The 21,200-nt window shown below is 46.9% G+C and overlaps 1 protein-coding gene across 7 annotated transcripts in view; it reads left to right on the forward strand.

The window, feature by feature from the left end:
- The first annotated feature begins 5,900 nt into the window (after window positions 1–5,900).
- DHX30 (DExH-box helicase 30) overlaps window positions 5,901–21,200 on the forward strand; it is a 30,674-nt gene continuing 15,374 nt past the window's right edge. The window contains exons 1-6 of one of the 7 annotated variants that reach the window (XM_079933954.1): window positions 5,901–6,123; window positions 7,905–8,086; window positions 8,763–8,869; window positions 9,935–9,989; window positions 14,794–14,889; window positions 16,004–16,032. In XM_079933954.1, the coding sequence (XP_079790080.1) occupies window positions 8,845–8,869; window positions 9,935–9,989; window positions 14,794–14,889; window positions 16,004–16,032 (205 nt within the window). In that variant the 5' untranslated portion in view covers window positions 5,901–6,123; window positions 7,905–8,086; window positions 8,763–8,844. Of the gene's footprint in view, window positions 6,124–7,702; window positions 8,087–8,762; window positions 8,870–9,934; window positions 9,990–14,793; window positions 14,890–16,003; window positions 16,033–19,754; window positions 20,131–21,200 lie in introns of those variants that run through there. The other 6 variants (XM_079933952.1, XM_079933958.1, XM_079933953.1 and 3 more) reach the window with 6 other exon arrangements.

Below are 21,200 nucleotides of genomic sequence, written 5' to 3' on the forward strand. Positions count from 1 at the left end.
CTTTCCAGTTTTACCAATAAATATTTTATAAGGTTGGGGATAACTGACTTGTACAATTTGGCCAATGACATTAACTAGAGCTTCTGTCAGAAGTAATTGATTTTATAACTGTGTTTACTGCATACCTAAACACATGATACTTCATTACCCAAATTCCCCTATCTTTGCACTTTGAGGTCCAAAAAATTAACCCATGGGAAGTCAACAGATAAACTATATTCATGTTTTTATGTTGCAATGATACCAAACTTAAAATATTGGTGCAAAGGACAGGGATAAGATTCAAATTTACCCAAAAGAATTTATCTATAGTTAAGAATTATAAAAATTATATTAAGGATTTACCAGCTTTTTTAAAGTATGTTATTTGTTTTGTGACTGTGCTGAATAAAAGGAATCTTATAGAAATGCACCCCGGAATTTTTACAGATGAAATGGTATAATCTGATTAAAAGAATCTGGGGTGGTGGACATTGGCTGATGGGGATTTATAGATGAGGCAGTTTTGGCTTTGAGTTGATAATTGTTAAAACTAGGTGGGAAAGATGGGGACTATGGGTGTTCATTGTATTGACAGGAACTATGCAGGTGCAGGTCTGGAATTTTAACCTATGCAAGCTAAACTGGTAGCTACCCTATTACTATTCCATTGATGATGGCAGAAGACACAAGCCCCCAGTCAGACACAAAGGATGTTAATCACAGCAAAAGCAGTTGCCAGACATTCATATTGGTTTGCAACAATTCTCCTGCCCCAAACTTCCTGGGTGCGACACAAAGGGCTGACCACCTTTGTATGCTCACATAATGGATTTCATTACCACAGAGGAACACTGAGCTTGGTAGATTCAGTTTTTTTAGTAAGTGGAAGCTAAGTCTGTCCTTTGTCATGGGGGAGATAATACTTCTTCCCTCAGGGTTGCTTGCTGAAAACACAATCCTGAGAAATAGCCCAGTAAAGAGCAGTCAGGGCCTTGCACTCTTGATTTACCCAACAAGAACTTGCAGGGGTGCTCAGGGTCCATGGCAGATTGCCTCACCTAACACACACTATCTCTTTACTTGTGTATGTTTGAAATTATTCATAATAGAAAATAAATTTTAAAAAGAAATGTACATCTGAGTTGAATATATTTGAAAAGGTATGCACAGCTGCCAGCATAGGTGTGTTAACAGCTACCATTATAACCATATTTCTTTCTCAGAAGCCCTACATATTCCAAATACTTCATTTCTACTTTTTATTATCATGAAAGGAATGCATACTTTTGGCTCCCCAAAAGTAAACCACATAGAAGAGTATTAACTGAAAACTGAGAGACTCTGACCTAGCTGTACAGTTAAGAATTCTGATATATCCCTTCAGAAATGTCCTGTGCTTACATAAGCATACGTATAAACATGTTTTTTTTTTAAAAAAATGTCACTTGGTGGAATCTAAAGAAATGGTACAAATCAACTTATTTGCAAAACGGAAACAGAGTCACAGATGTAGAGAGCAGACTTACGGTTGCCAAGGGGGAAAGTGGCGGGGAGGGATGAATTGGTATATTGACATATACAAACTACTATATAATATAAAATAGATAACTAATAAGAACCTACTGTATAGCACAGGGAACTCAACACTCTGTAATGACCTATAATGGGAAAAGAATCTAAAAAAGAGTAGACATGTGTATGTGTATAGCTGATTCACTGTGCTGCACAGCAGAAACTGACACAGCATTGTAAATCAACTATACTCCAATAAAAATTGATAAAAAGATAAAAATTAAAAATGCACTTGAGGACTTCCCTGGTGGCGCAGTGTTAAGAGTCCACCTGCCGGGCTTCCCTGGTGGCGCAGTGGTTGAGAGTCCGCCTGCCGATGCAGGGGACACGGGTTCGTGCCCCGGTCCGGGAAGATCCCACATGCCGCGGAGCTGCTGGGCCCATGAGCCATGGCCACTGAGCCTGCGTGTCCAGAGCCTGTGCTCTGCAACGGGAGAGGCCACAACAGCGAGAGACCCACGTACCACAAAAAAAAAAAAAAAAGAATCCACCTGCCAATGCAGGAGACACGGGTTCGAGCCCTGGTCTGGGAAGACCCCACATGCCGCGGAGCAACTAAGTCCATGCGCCACAACTACTGAGCCTACGCTCTAGAGCCTGCGCACCTAGAGCCCATGCTCCGCTACAAGAGAAGCCACTGCGATGAGAAGCCCGAGCACTGCACTGAAGAGCAGCCCTCACTCACCACAACTAGAGAAAGCCCAAGCACAGCAACAAAGACCCAACGCAGCCAAAAAAAAAAAAAAAAGTACTTGGAATCATAAATGTACTGGTTATAGCAGTTGCTTTTTTTACTCGACATTTCCTGTATATTTTCCATGTCTGTACACTAGATCTAACTCATCCTTTTAAACTGCTGCTTCCTCCTTCATTTAATTAATGTTATTATGGACTGAATTATATCCATATGTTGAAATTTATATGTTGAATACCTAACCTTCAATGTGACTGTGTTTGGAGATGGGGCCTTTAGGGAGGTAACTGAGGTTAAATGAGGTCCTCTGATTGGGGCCCTAATATGATAGGTGTCCTTATATAAGGAAGCAACACCGGAGACCTCTCTCTCTCCAAGCAACCACAGAAGAAAAGCCATGTGAGGACACTGTCTACAGGTTGTGAGTAGAGGTCTCACCAGAAACCAACTCTGATGGCACATTGATCTTGGACCTATAGCCTCCAGAACTATGAGAAAACAAATTTCTGTTGTTTAAGTCACCCAGTCTTTGGTACTTTGCTCTGACAGCCCAAGCAGACTAACACAGATTTTTTTTTTTTTTTTTTTTGGCCGTGCCACACAGCATGTGGGATCTTAGTTCCCCAACCAGGGACTGAACCTGCGCCCCCTGCATTGGAAGTGTGGAGTCTTAACCACTGGACTGCCAGGGAAGTCCCAGATATATTCTATTTCATTCAATTAGTCTCCTAATAAGAGATGTGTAGGGTTTTTTTTAACATTAAGTATAAGGCACCAATGATTTTCTCACACATTCATGATGATGGTTAGATACACTCTTAGAACTGAAATGGGTCAAAGGGAATGCACATCTTAAATCTGATACTGCCAAACCACCCTTTAAAAAAGTACTACCAATTTCTGTCCCCCCAATAGGAGTGCTTGTTTCCCTAAACTGGAACCAGCCTCCCAGGTGAAAGTGCTCACTCATTCAACAACACTTATTCAGTACTTATTTCTGAATAGGACCAGGCACTGTGCAATGTGCTTAGGATACAGTGGTGAACAAAGGATTAAGTTCTTTCTCTCAAGGATCTGTATTCTAGGGAGAAACAGTTGGTAAGAATACACACATAAATCCACAAGGCGGTCTGGGAAGCTGTCTCGGAGATAACATCTGAGCAGAGACCCAGATGGAGACAGAAAACAAATCTTACCAATACTTGAAGAAAGAATGCTAAGAGTGTTTCATGGTTTTAATTGTCTTTTAAAAATAAGCAAAGTTGGGGGACTTCCCTGGCGGTTCGGTGGTTAAGACTCCGCGCTTCCAGTGCAGGAGCGTGTTCTATCCCTGTTCGGGGAACTATGATCCCACACGCCACGCAGAGCAGCCAAAAAAAAAAAAAAAAAAACCGCAAAGTTGGGAGTTCCCTGGTGGGCTAGTGGTTAGGATTTGGCGCTTTCACCGGAAACTGAGATCCTGTAAGCCTGAGAGGTGCGGCCAAAAAGAAAAAAAAGCGAAGTTGCAATTCTATTCCTCTGTATACACCAAAAGAATTGAAAACAAACAGGTATTCAAATACTTGTACACCAATGTTCACAGCAGCACTATTCTCAATAGGGCTACCACACACAGAAGAATAAACTAATAGAAGCTCAAAGTAGAGCCTTGAAGAATGAGTAGGAAACATCAGAAGAAGTGGAGAAGTTTCTAGACAGAGATGTTAGCAAAGAATGAAATCTAGGGACTGGACAGGGATGAGAAAAATAAGGCAGTAATGACTAGGAAGTAAGAGATAAAATATATGGGAGGGAAGGGAAAAGATAGACACTAACTGGCACTCACTTTGATATAAAATGGATCATTCTATCAGCCTCACCAGATACAGCCATTCATTAAGAGTCCAAGGTTCAAGAATAGGAAAAGACCTTCAGGGACAAAACTAAAAACATAAAATGTGCAAGAAGGAAAAAGTTTAGAATGTTCTACTTGTGCCTCTTGCAGTGCTGCCTCTAGCTTTTGATTTAAGACTTATTTGTATGCTTTTCTCATCCTCTCTTGCAGATTAGAATTTCCTTTGGAGCGGAGACCACGTCTTTATCACTTAACATTCACAACAGCACTTCAAACACAATCTGAATGAAGCTGAATCTATTATCTCCAACTTAATCATATTAACAGAGCATAATCCCTCCAGTCATTCCGGTACAAAGTCAGGTCTCCACACACCTGTGGCCAGGGACCAGCCTGGAGCTCTACAATCACCCTCTCCTTATCTTTCTTGTCTTTTTCACCGCTGAGCACAGTTCAACCCCTCATTACACTCATCTAATTAGCTAATATTTTCCCAGCCAACTCTACCCTCACACTTCCAGAATAACGTCCCTAAAATACAGTATTTTACTCTCCTTAGAACCATAAAAATGTTACAAAAAATAATTGATTAAAAATAAAGTCAAAATCCTAGCGTAGCATTCCTGACTCTGCTTTTTCTGCTCTATCTCCTCTAAAGAACATTCACATACCCAGCCCTCTCTTCACACTGAACTATTGAATAGTTTTAGGATTTGCCCTTTGTTCCACCTGGATGCCCTTGCTCACATGGTTCTCTCTGCCCCTGGAATACTTTATGCTTCCTCCCCAGCATTTATAACTTTCTTTTTACTTTATGTAGGTTTTCATCTTCTCTACTAGGCCTTAAGACCCTTGGGGGCAGGGTCTTTGCATCCTCCACACCTGCCTATCAACTGCTATATATCAATATCCGTGCAAGGATCATCCCCACACGTCATAGCACCACGCCCTGCTCAAAATAGAGAATAATTTAAATGAATGATGGTCCATGCTCCCCTCCCTCACCCTTCTGTCCAACGCAGAGAGAAAGTAAATAACAAATAGTTGTTGAATTTAATTGTTTGGACAAAAATGAAGGGATATGGCCACATCTTAAAAGCATATTCTAGGTCTTTCCAGCTCTAAAATCCTGACCCAGCTTCCGAGGTATCCCCCACCGAGATCTCTCCTTTTGAAATTGGATTCCACTGAACGCACACAGGAGCCTCACCTGGAGGACTGCTGCATATAACGTGGATAAGGCCCTTTCTCACTTCTGAGACGTGAGGGCGGAGGGGGAGGGGGCGGGACCTTCAGACCTGCCCAACAGCACTCCGAGCTTCAAGTGCCACCTTGTCCTTTCCCTAGCGTTGTACCGTTTACAACGCGCCATCACGTAGATTTCATCCTCGTAACAATCTCGTGAGGCAGAAATTCTCATCTCCCTAAAGAAACAAAATCAGAGATGGAGAAGAGAAGAGGCGTGGCAACGAGCCGCGGCGAGGAAGGCGGGTGGAAGCCCGGAGCGCGAGCTGGATTTCGTTCCTGGCTCAGCCCTGATCCGGCCTGTTCACTCGCAGCGGGAGGAGCGGGTCAGGCGCGCAGAGGACCCGAACGCCCTGCCGCTCTCACACTCCAGATGCTAACTCTCTGCGAGAGCCGAGACGCTCAGACTCGCTCCCTCAGCGCCCCCCAGGGCCCCCAGCGCGCCCGCCCCCTTCGTGACCCTGCCGGAAGTCCCGCCTCGCCCGCCGCGGCCGTCCCCCATTGGGCCCCGCGCCGGGGTCTCACCGCCGGTTGGCTGCTCGGCGGCGTGAGCCCTTGGCTGCCACTGCGGGCCCCAGGCGAGGGACCACATAGAGAGCCGCAGAGACGCGGGGTCCACCGCGGGAGGCGACGCTGGGGCCGCAGGGCGGGAGCGCCGCCGGCCGGCGGGACTTCCGCCACGGGACCCGGAAGGGGCCGCGCCGCCGCTGGTGGGAGTTGTAGTCCGGCCGTGGTTGGGGGGGGCCCGCGGCTCATGCGCGGTGCACCGAGGCTTGTTTCACATCTGTAACAACAGGTGAATTGGGCTTTTGATTCTCCCTTTTCGTGCCCCATTGAGGAGCTTCCCGCGGCCGTGGGTGGTCAGCGCGAGGAGGGGTCCGGGTCCGACCGCCGGCTTGGCGGAGAGTGGGGCGGAGAAGCGGGCGGGCCGGAGGAGCAGGCCGGGCATCCGAGGCCTGCCCGGGAAGCCGGCCGGGCCGAGCCGTGAGCAACCAGGCCTCGGCCTGCTGTTGCCATGGAGCCGGGGCGGGGGCGGGGGCCCGACCGGTCCGCCAGGGCTGGCCTCGTAGCCAGGGGCACCGCGGGGGCCGCGGGAGAGGCCGCTTCATTGGCGCAACGACGCCTCCGCCTCAGGGGATGCTCTGTTTCCCGAGGCAGGGCCTGGAGGAAGCCCCCGGAGTGCCCTGGGACCTTTGTCTGCCCCCGTGCCGCCTGGACTGTTCGTCCACAAAGAGGCCTGATGCATTCTGGCCCCCCTGGTTTGCCCCCTTTTGCACCGACCTTGTCACTGGGGGAGGCCAAGGGGTGAGGTGTTCTTTGTTTGCCGGTGGTGACTTGCCCCGTTTCGCAGGGGAAGACCTAATGCATGTTGGGTCCTTTGTTTGCAGTGAACTGGAGTCCCAGGGGTCCTCAGAGCCCCTGAGCCAGGAGTATGGCGTTAGCATGCTGTCTAATTAGTCCTCGTGTAGCAACACTGGTCACCGTAATTGTGATTTTGCAAGGCAGAGGTTGTCCACTTTGCAGCCCCCATCCACAGGGGCTTGTCATACGCTGTAGCAAGTGGACTGCAGATGGCCACTTGCAGATTCTCAACCTGTTTTTGGTTGCAACTTACTGGCCAGAGCGAAATGAGACTTTGATGGTTTCCCTTGCAGTTTCTTTAAAGGCGGTAATCCCGCCGTCATTGTGGGTCTTGACTACATTTTATAATTTACACTTAAATCTTGGAGTCTTGGAGTTTCCAGGAGGGAGAATTTTTTTTCCTGATGTAGTATTTGGGATTTATATAGTGGTCTTTATTTATGTAGCTGTTTTAGGTGCAGGAAGTACATCCTTTGCTGCATTTTCTTCCTATGTAGGTTGTCCCTTTACCCAAAAGATACTTACTCTCAAAGTGTTTTAATTTATGGAATCGTGGTCCAGAGTTTATCAAAGTTCTTTCCTCTTTCAACCTTTGAAGATGTCAGTATAAAATGTTCTTTCAAAGAATGAATAGGCAACAGCATGATATCATGGAAACAGCATGATATCATGGAAATAAGTGGTATGGTATAAGCATGGAAAACTTTGGAGCTCAGTACCTTAACTGCAGGTTTGCATTCTGCCCTGAGGCAGTTATAGCATCTTGGGCAAGTTGTGTAAACTTCTCTGGGAAAATCTGCCTCAATTTCCTTCTCTGGGAAGGATATTTACTACCTCACTAGGTAGTTGCATAGGTTAAGTGAGATCAAGTCTGTGGAAGTACTTTGTAAACTACAAAAATGGTACTTAGCATTCAATTTTGTTATTTTCCCAGTCTGGAAGAGCATCTTTATCTACCTTAGATCGATTCATCTTATAGTCAGATGGGAGTAGAACTCAAAACTGAAGTAAGTTTTGCTCTGGGCTTGGAGAAAATGCTTTTGGGACTACACATCCCTCTTTACCATGACATATCTTTCTTCGTATCTTACAGGTGTGGATGTAGGGCAGCTCACAATTTGATGGGTATAGAGTGGGTCATGGCAGGTCCTGAAGTGAGGCCAAAGTGTACTGTGTGTGTTTCATGCCACTAACATAACTTGTCCTTGTTGTCAGAGTTAGTAGATGAATTTCAGTGGTCCGGAGCAACTTTCTTTCCCTGCGGGGGCCATCACTTTAGTGACCCAGCATTGTACTTCCCAGGAGGAGGCCCAGCCTCGTGATGAGGAATAGCAAAGAGAGAATTCAGCTCCAGTTCAAAAGCCCACAAAATCTGAGACTGTCACTGCTCTTGTAAGGTAAGTTGATCTAGCCATGCACACAAAGTAGTGGTGGGTCTCATGCCCAGCCACACTGTAAAGCAAAAGGCATGTATTGAATCCATTTGTGACTGTCTTGGAAGAAGGGCATCATTTTAAGTTATACCCTCTCTCTGTCCTTGAATCATCTCATAGTGATTCTGTCTGGAGTTAGGTTTCATTATGCAAGAAATCTGGACATAATATTATTTAACTTATCTCTAGTTTATTTTAGAGAAACTCTAAACCATAAAGGTTTCTAACATAATACTGTATAACCAGGAAGGCGGTTTTCTTTTAGATCTCTATGAAATTTTCTAGAGCTCTGTAAAATATCTCTAAAAGATCCTATGTTGAATCTCATAGTATATTTTTTAAGACTGATACATGAAAAGATAGTGTTATATGAGCTTTGGTTGGCGTGGAAAGGATCAGGGGCTTTTTAAAAAAGCAAAACCAAGAGTCTGTTTACGAGCAAATGAACTTAAAACTTCTTAGCAAGAAAGTATTGTTTCTTAAATAATAATCGCTTAGATGTTTTAGATTTTATAATATTCAGAGTTTCTTTAAAATTAGAATCTCAAGTTACACTCCTTTTCTTTTAATTTGGATAGAAGGAGTCTACAGAATGTAACTTATTAAAGTAAATTGTATTATTGTTGATATTGTATTGAAGTTTTCTCTCTGAGCTACCATATCCTATCGGCTGAAATTTCCGGCATCCCTGGGGGAGAGGAGGCCATCAGGGCAGACCTGCTATGGACCTGAAAGATTCGTCCCCAGGTCAGCCCTCCACCCCCACCTCCCCATGATTTGAGAAGGAGAGGGAATAGCAGTCAGGAACAGGAGTGTAGGCCCCGTTAGATTCCTAGTAATGTTGGACATCATCATGATTTGCTAAAATGTTGTGTAGATGTTTTTAAACTAATGCCACATAGGATTACTGCACCAACCCAAGAGTACTACAGTATTAGAAACATCTGTAGGGACTTCCCTGGTGGTCCAGTGGTTAAGACTCCGTGCTTCCACAGCAGCGAGCATGGGTTCAATCCTTGGTCGGGTAACTAAGATCCTGCATGCTGCATGGGGCAGCCAAAACAAAACAAAACAAACAAACGAACAAAAAAAATCTGTAGGTGTGAGTTGGAGTGTTTTTTAAAACAAAATTGTTAAACCAGAGGTGTTACTTATTTGTGTGTGTGTGTGTGTGTGTGCATGTGTGTTTAAGTCTCGAGGTATATTCCTCAGTTAAATGTACTAATGAGCAAAATGCAGCAAAATTTTTGGCCAACAGTTGAACCTTAACTTAATATTTGTTATTTCATAGAGACTCCGCCATGAAAAGCTTTTTATTTTGAATCACTCTACAGTTACTCTTTGATACTGTCAGTCAAGTCCCATTCCTAGGGGCTTGACTAGGTTTTATGAAAGCCCAGTACACCAGTTTGTCCATAAGGCAATCATCAGTCCCATTTCCTGACGCCACATGAAAAAAGGGGTCCATGTAGGATTTCATTTCTTCCTACACGTCCCAGGATAACTGCAAGTATTGTGATGAGGTGGAAATATATGTCTCTCACGATGAAATGCATCCCTTTCTGTTTAGCAGGGATCAGGGAGTTTAGACAGAGAAAAGAAGAAAGCTCTCAATTAGAAACAAAGACATGTAATTACTTTGTTGTGGAGATGGCCCTTCCATCCTTAAGACTGGGAGCAGTTGGGGCTCATTAGTGAAGAGCTTCATTTTTCTTGTCTTCTGGACAGTGCTGTCTGTGTTATTGAAATCTTCTCTGTGGGTTCCTGGACCATGAGTATTAACCATTGCCTCTCGGCCCTCCTTCTTCTTAGGATTCCAGCTTTCCCTCCTGGCCAGAAATGTTCAGCCTGGACTCATTCAGAAAAGGTAAGAATGTAATTGTGCTTGTGGCCTCAGGCCCTTCCTCCCTGTGACAGGCAGCTATGAAGGCTGTGAAAGTCCCTCACCAGTGTGTAGTCCTTGGACCCCCCTCTTTGGGTGACTTTCCAAAGTCCTTTCTCAGCCTTCCTCTTGCCTGGTGTTTATAATCCTTGCCACCCCTTGTCTAGGCCTTTGTGTACATTTGCCACCCCTCTCCTGCATATTCGCTGCTTATTGAAATCCTACTATTTTTCTGGGCCAGTGTTTTACACCATTTCCTCCATGAGCCATTCTTTTTTTTTTTTTTTTTTTTTTTTGTGGTACGCGGGCCTCTCACTGTTGTGGCCTCTCCCATTGCGGAGCACAGGTTCCGGACGCGCAGGCTCAGCGGCCATGGCTCACGGGTCCAGCCGCTTCGCGGCATGTGGGATCTTCCCGAACCCGTGTCCCCTGCATTGGCAGGCGGACTCTCAACCACTGCACCACCAGGGAAGCCCCATGAGCCATTCTTGATTCTGTCAACCAAAGACAATTTCTCTTCTCTCTGATTTCCTCAGCACCACATCTGTACTTTCTCGTGCTTAGTCTATCTGAATTACTCATTGCATCTCTAGATTAGAAGCTCCCCGCAGCCGGGGCCTGTTGTGCTCTTTTATTATCCATGGTACCTGGCATAGCATTTTGCACACGATAGACCTCAATAAAAGGTGGTGGAAATGGATTGAGTCATTGTTTTATATTAGTGGTTAGAGAAATTGTGGCAAGTCTTGAAATCAGTACCCTCCAGCAGCTGAGGTGAGAGGATTGCATAAGCAGTAGCAGAATTGAGACATGGCAGGGCAAGAGGGTAGCATTCAAGGGCTGCTTACAGGAAGAGATATAGGTGGTGAAGACTTGAAGGGGCCAGATCCCAAGGGCGTTTTATATCTTAGATAGGAGCAGGACTTTTCTTCTTTAAGGGAATAAAGAGTAAAAGGCCTGTGTCACCTGTATTGAAGCTGACTGTGAGCCTCCTAAGCTGGGCACATTTTACAAATAAATGAGAACCATAACAGGCCATCCATAACTGCTGATGAAAAAGACCCTCCCAGTTGTGTCTCCTCTCCAACTTATGTTCGCAGAGGCCTGGAAAACCTTGGCCAGATGGTGCCCTATGTAACCCACTGAATGGGGCCAGAAGGAGGCTGGATGTTCCAGGTCTCAGAGCAGCCTCTTCCTGTCTCCTTGTTTGTCTTCAGCCACTCGATCTGTTTACATATTGCATGAAAAAATTAATCTGTCATCCTCGTTGTGTTGGTTAACTGTGTCTGGAAAGGGAAACATTGAACTTGAGTTTAGTGTGGATAGCACATTTTTTTTTTTGAGCTGAAAATTAAGTACATTTAATTGCTTTGTGTTTATCTTCTCATCAGTGGGCTTTGTTGTCCACCCAGTTGTAAAAGGATGAAGACAGGTTGTCTCCTGGTGGGAGCATCTGAATTAACAGTACTGATTTCATGAAGAGATGGAGAGCCCAATAAAATCACAGTCCTCCTCCTCCCTGTGACAGGGAAATGGTATCAGATGAGAGAATTTTGGGGGCAAAATTCCTTTCTAGCATTTGTGATTTTGCTTTCTAGGCTGGAAATTGATTTCTTCAAGACGTTTTCCTTCAGGGGTGACACTGTCAGCACTCAGCTTAGTGGGAGGCAGCAGGACCTCCCTGAGCCAAAGATGCAGACCCAGATGCCTGGTTCACATCTCACTTCTGCCTCTCGCTGGCCAAGGAGGCTTGGGTGGTGACCGAGCCTCGCTGTGCCTCCCTCCTTACTATTTAAGTGGGCATAGGGTTGTTCCAAGGATCAGATGAGTTACTATGTGTAAAGAGTTTAGAACAGGGCCTGACACCTGGTAAATTCACAAATCCATGGTATTAAGTAGCTTCAGGACATAATAATCGGACAGAGTCTGATTTGGGACCTTGCTTTCCACACAGGTAAATGTTTTGGGTTTCTACCAAGAACCGTTTTATGCTTGAAGGTCTCTGGGAAAACCATTAATCAGAAAGAGTTGCTGATTTGAATATTTTCCTTCAGGCAAACCTGTCTTTTCATGGCTGTAAGGCTGAATGCCTTCTCCTGTCTTATGAATGCTGGTCTCTTTTGTGGTTTGCATCATGACCTTGGCAATTGGTCATGGGTGGCCTTGTGACACTTTATTGTTGTATAGGACTTCTTTATCTCTTATGGAGTTTTTATGTATTTCTTTGTTCCTCATGGTGAAATTATGAGCTCCCTAGGGCATTGTGACTCTTGAGAGAAAATTTAACATGGTATAAAGCTTGATTCGGACTGGCTAGCGTTCAAATCTGTTCCCCACTAACACTAACAAGGTGTTAACTTACCTGTTTCCCAGCCCCTATCTTCAGGGGTATAGTGAAGTTTAGAGATGATATAGGAAAAGCACTTGGCTGTAGTCTGTCCCCAGCCCTTAGCCATGGGTTGGCAGGCCTTTAATAAATGATAGTAGGTTGATCTATTTGGGGTACAGCCCTGTAGCCCATGTTTTTCTGGAGAGTGACAGCCTGGCCTCAACATGCAGTGTGCTGTGTGGCTGCAAAATTGAGCACCTGCTGTGTACAAGCCACTAGGGTGGAGATAGTTGTGTTTCAGAGATGCTTTCTGGCACTCAGGGCTTTACGATCTTAATGGAATGGGCCATTTGATGATTCTGAAGGTAATGGCCCTAGCAATTCCCTGCAGCATTGTGGACGGTGATCCACTGGGTCTTGGGGCTACCATCTTTCCTATTATGTAGTTAAACAGAGTTGCCAACGCCTCCCAACTAGAACACTTGTGTGCCTGGTAAGTAACCTGTTATTGCCTTCGCCAGCATCTTAACACAGGTTTCTTGCCTCTCAGCTGTAATGCCATCAGAATCAGGCCACAAAGAGCGAGCTGAGTCTTTTACAGTCAGCACAAAACTTTGAAAAATACTGTATCAACCACAAGAATGTGCAATTTTCCTCCAGCTCCAGTGGTCAGAAGCGGGCTCAGTGATGTTGTTGTGGAATTGTAACAACCTTCCCCCAGTTACTGAAAATGCTTAATGAGATAAAATAATCATCAAATCATTTATTCTCTTTTTTTTCAAGCCAGCATCCTTGGATATGAATGAAGACCTTCCTCAAACAGGAAAGGAGAAGTTGAGTTGGTCATTTACAACCTTAGCTTCAAGGCAGAGCTAGAATTAGTTCCAAGATAACCTTGATCTTAGGCACTTTGTTCCAGAAGTAACAACATTTCTTCTGTAACAGTATATACGTTTTCTGCAAAATCACACACCTGCAATGTTTTAAGAGGGCTTATGGGAAAAATAGAGTTGAGGCTGTACACCTGCAACTTTATGACCAGAAGATGACAAAAAAGTCATTGGTACCTGGGAAGGAGGTTTGGACCACCAAAGCAGGCAGCTCAGTGGGATGCTACAAATGTACATTGAGCCTTCTAATCAGAATGGAGCTGGCAGCTGCTGAGACAGCGCAGGTGGAGGTGGAGCTCTGAGCCAGTGGGGCAGCCATTAACGGGTGTGTGCCGCTGGGAATGTGGAGGAAGGGACCTGAGTGCAAGTACCTGCCTTCCCCTAACATTTTATTATGAAAAAATTTCAGAAATACTGAAATGTTGAAGAAGTTGTATAGTGACCACCCATGTATCTACCACCTCGATTCCCTACAGGCACTTGATTTTAATTTTTAAAAAATACAGCTGAAGGGGCTTTTTCTTTTCCTGCTGAACATTTTCATTCCGCTCCTGCTTTTTAGTTCCCTTGCCTTAGAAAAATCAGATTTGAACCAAGGGTTCTTATGTTTACTGATATCGTTCCCCCGTTTACCAATTGTACATGAGCTAATTTGCATTATAGAAAGGGGCATCATTTTAGCACTACAGGCTGTTGCTCAAGTGTGTAGAGTGTGTATGACTGTCTCTCCCTGCTTCTCTCCTGCCCCATTTATTATACCAAAACGTGTGGGGCAGAGAGAGCAGAGAGCTCTTGCATCTTTTCCCCCAGACCAGTGATTATCTGATGTTTTCACCATTTCGGTGCTTTTAAAGATCTTAAACCTTTCTTAGCCATACACTTCCACCTTCCCATGGAACACTCAGTGAGTGTCTTAATTTTAGTTCATGTATATCAAAATTTTGGAACTCCTTAAAAATGTACTTTATGTACCCATGATGGGTAGTATTTAGTCTCCAAATGAATGGAAATATTTGGAATAGTAAATCATTAACTTTTAGAAAGAAGGAGAAGGCTGGTAAGGGTGGATCTGATATTGGCTCTTGGGGAGGACACCAGCAGTTAATTAGTTCCTCTTTCACCAGTTCTTAGAGGGAGAGAATAACTTGAGATCTGGTGGCTTATATGGGGGACCCATAGCAGATACAGGGGTAGCTTACATAAGTGGAGGACAGATAAGTGGAAGAACCCCAGTGATGTGCATGGTACTATGAGACTGTAGAGAAGCCCATGGGATGGGCGTTACACTCATGGAGGGTGGCTAAAAAAACAGGGAGAGTTTGAGGGCTTTTTTGAGAGCCAAGAAGGGATCTGTACGAGGCTGTCACGTATCATGTCTGTATAAGACAATGCCTTCTTTCTGTGTGGCATTGGTGGCGCTGTTTCTCAGAACCTGTGACTGGCTCCAGATACGGTCCAGCAGCTCTGCTGCCCAGAGCTCCTCACGGGTGCTCTGGGGTGAGTCAATCCAGGGGTCTGTAACTGTGAGGGGTGAGAACATGTCACCCTGATGCCCTTTCTCTTTCCCCAGATCGGGCCCAGCACAGGCAGCGTCAGTGCAAACTTCCCCCACCCCGTCTTCCACCCATGTGTGTCAACCCTGCCCCTGGAGGGACCATTTCTCGAGGTAAGGGAGGAGCCATGCCTCCAGCACCAGGTTGGTCCAGGGACTGTGGGGAGGCGGGTGGCAGCAGGACCCCGGGTGCCAGGGCTATAGGCCTCTGGAAAGTGGGTGAGGAGTAGTGGGGTTAGCAGAGCTCTCGGAGCCCTCAGGGAGACATCATTTGGAAAGGTCTGGGTTATTTCATGATGCTGGCCGCTTGGCTTAGACCCTGCAGTCTCATCGGGCCTCCTGGTGTGACGAGGAATAAAGCCTAGGCTCAGTCTGGGTGTCTGGCACCAGTGTGGAGAATCAGAGGGCTTGGACCTTCTAGGCAGTCTCTGGCTCAGGTGCCTCAGAAAGTTCAGGGCACTTGCAGCAGGGCCAGAACAGAGAGCCTGACTCGGCCTAGTGCCCTCCATCTTGGAGGCTTTGGGGATGCCCGACGAATCACTTCCCTATCTCCCCCAGCACCTCAAAGCACTTTACTGACATTAGAATCTGTCTCTCAGTCCATTTGGCAAGGTAGGCTGTCCTTTTGATTGGGGAGAATGTCAGAGCTCCCTGACAGGTGACAGCTGACCTCAGATCCCACTGGTACCCAGCGATGGGGCCAGTAATAGGACCCAGGGAAGCATCTCTGCCCGTGAGTGTCTCTTCTCTTCCCTCAGACTTAGATCTTTTCCAGGTCTGCTAAGACCAGTGCTCCTGATGGCCTCTTGTCCTGACAGCTGCTCTTCCCAACTCCATGGGCCACCTGTTCACACGCCTCCCTCAGTTTTTTAGTGGAAGAACACTATTATAGTTCATAGAGTCTTTGCCTTATTTGGAGACAGCATGTCCACTTTAGGCTCTGTCTGTAAAGTGCTTTGAAGGTCAAGAGCTCAGGAAGGGTGTGGGGAACACACAGCACCTCAGTTTCTGCAGCACACACTGCTGCCGTGTTCCCATGTGGTTTCTACATGCACTGCCCTCCTGCCGCAGTGGCCCTGACTGTAGACAGCAGTATAGAAATAAGTACTTCTGGCCCCTGTGACCATTTGACTTAGGTATTAAAGAAATGCCACCCCCTACCGTTGCCAAAACAAGAGTTGATTGCCCTTTTTTCTTTCTTTCTTAAAATGCCCTGTAACTCGAAAAGGCTGAACGTTAACATTTCCAACATGGCAGGTGAGTGGCTCTGAGAGTGTCAGATGTGCTTTGGCTAAGCTTAAAGACGGTTAGTTGGGATTAACCAGGCAGCATGGCTAGGCAGTGCCTCCTTGAGCACATGCAGAGGAGAAGGCCGCTGCTCTTGGGAGGGGCAACGGCTCCCTGTGAGGCAGCCCAACAGACCTGCACTGTCTTCCCCAGGGGAAGACAGACACCCCCCTCCCTCTGCCCCCCAGCCTGATTGTCTCCTCACAGCTCCACCTCCAGAAGGTATCTGGGTGTATGCATCTTTGCCTTCTCTTTCTTTTTTAAGCTATAAAGCCTTCTTGCCTCTGTTCCTTTATCACAGAAGCAACAATCTCTTAGTCCACGTGACTCTTGGACCTTTCTGCCATGCTTTCTGATTCCCTGCAGGCTTTGCTGGTACCTCTGTCCGGAAGAAGGAGGTGCAGGGCAGAAACAATCTCTCTGGTGTTCAAATAGGAAAACAATGCTCAGAAAATAGTGGCCACTTAAATAGGTTTCAGTGCCCATCAGAGTCAGATTTGGAATTGGAAAAAAATATCACCTCCTTTCCTAATCTACCCTTCCCTCTACGGCCAACCTCTTACCAAGGCCACATTCCAAAGTAAAGGGTGAATAAATTAAGAAACTTGCCCCCAACCGTCCCCTGCGAATCTTCCCCACCCGTGCAGATCTGAGATGTAGAGCAACTAGAAAGCAACATGGGTAACATGCCTTCTGGCAGGATTCTGGGGACCACAGGACTGGTCCTATCCATTCCCTGATATAGACGTGTCACCTCTTGGTGTGGTGGTTTACCTCAAGGGACCTTGGGGCTATACATACATGGATGGGAGAGACGTGAGAATGTGTCGGGTGGTCAGGGTGGCCACCCAGCCCCTGTAAGTCCCCTTACCTTTCTTTTTCTTCTTTCTTTTTTTTTGTTCCCCTTACCTTTCTTGTTGCCAGCCAGGTGGACCATTTCTTGCCATTTTGACCATCCATAAAATATCTAACTGTGATTAAGTTGACAGAATTTTGGCTGAGATGTCTGGTTTTTTCAGCTGTCAGTGGTCCCTCTCACTTCCCCTCCACAAGTTCTCTGGTCTGCCCAAAGTCCATACTGTCTTGGGCTTCCTCCTGTTGCTTTTTCCTGGGGCCTCCAAAGTTTAGAATCCTACAACATCCTCCTGTGTATTCAGCAGATCCTTTAACCTTAATTCCATGCTTCTAGATGTCATTGTTTAGCACTTTGAGTACCAGACATTGTGCTTGATCCAGAAGTGATGGCGAGATCTCTGAGCCAGTAAACCCTTCCTTTTTTCAGAACTTCCCTCCTTTTTCACAGGCAGAGGAGTCAACTTTCTCTCCCCAAAGAATGGAGAGTGGAAGAGAAAGCTTAATGTTGGTGGAAAGGAACCAGGGGCATGCCTGAGCCTCTTTAACTTTCTTCAAGGTCCTCTAAAGCAGGAGTCAGCAAACTTTCTTTAAGGATCAGAGAGTACACATTCCAGCCTTTGCAGGCCATATGGTTTCCCTTGCAGCTCCTTAACTCTGCCATTATAGCATGAAAGCAGTAATAGATAATACAGAAACAAGTGAGTATGGCTATGTTCCAATAAAACTTTGTTTTTAAAAACAGGCAGTGGGTGGGTTTGGTCTTCAGGCTACATTTTGGCCACCCCTGCTTTAGACCAATGGGGAGATCACAGAACCAGAATGGTTCCAAGAGCTGGTCTAAGAGTTGCCCTCATTTTACAAAAGGCAATGAGGTCTGCAGAGGTGAAATATATGCTCAAGGTGACACCAGCTGTTAGAACCCAGATGAAGTAAATGAAATAGGAAAAGAGCGTTCAGAGAACCAACTAGTTGTTTGGCATCACCTTACCTTTTTTTTTTTTTTTACATAAAATCTCAAATATCTGTTTGAAATATGTTTTCTAAAATAGAGAAAATAGTATAGTAAATCCCTATGTACCTATCACCTGGCTTGAACAATGAACAGCTCATGGACAATCTTACTTTGTGTGTATCTTTCCCCTTTGGCCTCTTTGGAAGCAAATCCATGAAATCATAGCATTTCAACCTTAGCCTAAGTGGCTGTCAGAGCAGAGTGCTATTCTGAGGGCTTCCTGAAACACCAAGATAGACCCAGGCCCTGCTTTGCAGATGAGGTTTAGGCTATTGCCTCCTTCAGCTTTCAGACACCATAATTTTCAAAATTTGGCCTCAGCTACTGCTGCCACTCCCAGGCTTGCTAAGCTTCTGGATTCTTTTGAGGGAATTTGGGCTGCTAACAATCCTTGAAAAGTACTCCTGAAGCTGGGTGGATGCCTTAGGTTTTGGCAAATTAAAGTGCCACTTGGCCAAATTCAAAGCCTTTGTAAATCATGTTCTGCCCCAAGGGTCTTGCCATCCCTATATGGATGATCTGGGTAGGGGTGTTTGACATGGATGGTGATGTCCCTTTGTGACGTCAGACCATTGCTGCCAGGGCCACCTTCCCTTTTTTGCCCTTTCCTGGTTAAAAACCCACTGAGGAGGGAATGGAGGAGCAGGAGTTGAAGCTGCCCCATTTTGCTCTGGCTCTGCTTCTAAGGGACCTGTCCCCTGTTGTCTCAGATCTCAGAGGGCAGAGGCATCTCTGTCAGAGCACTCTGCAAAGCCCCCTTCCAAACATTCCCATTTTATATTAACCACAGTCATACCAAATGAGTAGAGCAGGTTTGTCCTAATTTCCCCCAGTGATAAAATGGCCCAAGGTTCACAGCTGACACGTGGTAGACTTGGGGCTAAGCCCAAGTGTTAGGACTCAAATCCCATGTTCTTGCCATAGGCCAGCAGTTCTGAATGTGATCCCAGACCAGCAACCTCAGTATTATCTGGAAACTTGTTAAACATGCAGATCTTGGGCCCTATTCCAGACCTAATGACTAAGAAACTCTGGGAGGGTGGCTCCCAGTAATGTTTTAACTAGCTCTTCAGGAGATCATCGGAATCACATCTAGAATTATAACACAAACAACAAACAGCCCCCCACTGCCAGCTGCACCCCAAGTGCACTGCCAACCTCTGACCAAGGCCTCCTTCCAAGGGATTGAGACCTTGAGGCCCTTGCTGTCACTGCCGCTGCCCCAACATGCAGATCCAGTCTGATTCCCACCTGACCCCAAACCCTGCTCCTCAGTGCCAGAAGAGGAAGAGGAATGAGCCTGGCCAGAGCCCAGGTGTAGTAGTTTGGAAGCAGAATCCCATCTGGCTTTCAAACGAGCACAGAACAGCAGCTTCAGACTTTCACTGCTGGAACAGCTCAATTCTTGGGCATAGTGTCCAAGTTGGGTACTTTACATCTTTGACTCCAGCTCTGGAGAGTAAACCTGGTTTGCTTATGTTCAAGAGGTCTTCCCTGTCCTGGCTCCAGATTCTTCACCAGGTTTACTTTGTAAGCCATTAAATGAGGTGGCTGTGCCCCAGCTTAGCAATGATCTTACGCTCTGCTGGCCGGGAGTGCAGGCCAATTTGCAAAGGCATGTGGGAGGTATTTACCTGCAATGGGTGGGACCTAGAGGGAACTTCAAGTTCATTTCCTTGGATGGACATTAAGCTGAGGCCTGTACTATTTCCCAAGAAGCCCCACTCTCTCTTCCTGCCTCAGCTTCAGATGACGAGTCTGTGGGTTGGATTTACTGGGGGAGTGGTTTCGGCAGGGTTCCAGCCTTGGTCTGGTCGGCCCACCGGTTGACTGGAGCGTGCAGCGCTGGAGGCCCTGGGCTGCGTGGGGCGGGAGCCGTGTCGCCTCGGTCCCGGGTCCGCCCATCCGGCAGGGGGCGCGCGGCGCCCGGGCCGCTCGCTCCTGCCCTTCTGCCCTGTCCCTGCCGGGCTCCGGAGTCGCGGGGGCGGGCGGGAGCGAGATGGCGGCCGCCAGGAGACTCATGGCGCTGGCCGCCGGCGTCTCTCCGCGCCTGCGGCCGCTGGCTCCCTACACCCCCGGGCGACAGGGACGCCCGCGCGGCCTCTCGACAGGCTGCATCCGCCCCGACCGCACGAAGGCGGCCGCTGAGGCGGGGGCGGCCCCCGACGGGCTTGAGGAAGGCGACGGGAGCATGGTGAACGGTGAGGGCAGGGGCAGCCAGGCTGCGACGCCCTTGAGTTCGGGGGATGACAGAGCTAGGGGCGCGGGCTGGGGTCGGGCCCTCTCTTGTATGGCTGAGACCACCATTCAGTGGCGGGCCGGAGCCCTGCTGTTGTAAAGCTCACACGGTTCAGGCCCAAATGGTCCCCAAGCGCGGAGGTTCTGGGACTGGAGCGCTTGCACCTGGCAACAATAGGTGATAGGTGTGTACCACAAGGGAGTTGGGGGAAAACAGGTAAACGTCCAGTTCCTGCCAGGTCCGTGGTCAAGGGTTAGAGCATCAAGGTTAAGCACATCCTCGCTGTTGTGAGAAAGGCAAAGAGCTCAAAATACATCTGAGACTTCAGAATCTCGAATAGAGACAGAATGATTGCTCTAGTGGACCCCAGCGCGGCGCCTCCTGAATGGTGCAGGAAATGAAACTGGTAAGAGCATCCATGCCCATCAAGGATGGACAGAGAGAGCCAGCCTCTGCCCTATAGAGCTGGAGGGGGTACCAGGGCACGTCTGCTGTTATATGTGTGTCTAGTGGGCTACTTAAAGTTGGGTCCTCCTGTGGGATGGAACCCCTTTGAGTCTACTTACATATTGTTTCTCGACTACTCGACTCTCAGTTGCTTTACAAGTTAACATTTAGAGGGAGACAGGGCCAGGCAGAATCCTCCCTCTTGGCCAGATGACACAGGAGTCTGCTCCAAGGAAATAGCCTCAACCCAGGCAGCAGAGTTACAGCAGAACTCCTGGAGGAGCTTTTTCAAAATACAGACTTGCCTAACATCATTGCCATTCCCAGGTGCCCTGTGGGGATCAGGGTGAGCAGTGCTGTGAAGAAGCTCCCCAGGTGACTTATGATTGATGCATGCAGGTGCACAGGTGCATATATGTACCCCCTACAAAATTACTTTTTGTAGCTGAATTATAATGCTAGAGACTGTGGGTGGAGAATGAAAAGGCTTCCCATCCCTTCTGCTGGTCTCTGACTCTGCATCTCTTGAAGGTCCACTCTGGTGCTTTGGGGCTCTTCCTTTAGTTTTCAGCCACTCTCAGCAGG

Source organism: Stenella coeruleoalba, assembly GCF_951394435.1.
Source record: "Stenella coeruleoalba genome assembly, chromosome: 10".
NCBI classification, from domain to species: domain Eukaryota; kingdom Metazoa; phylum Chordata; class Mammalia; order Artiodactyla; family Delphinidae; genus Stenella; species Stenella coeruleoalba.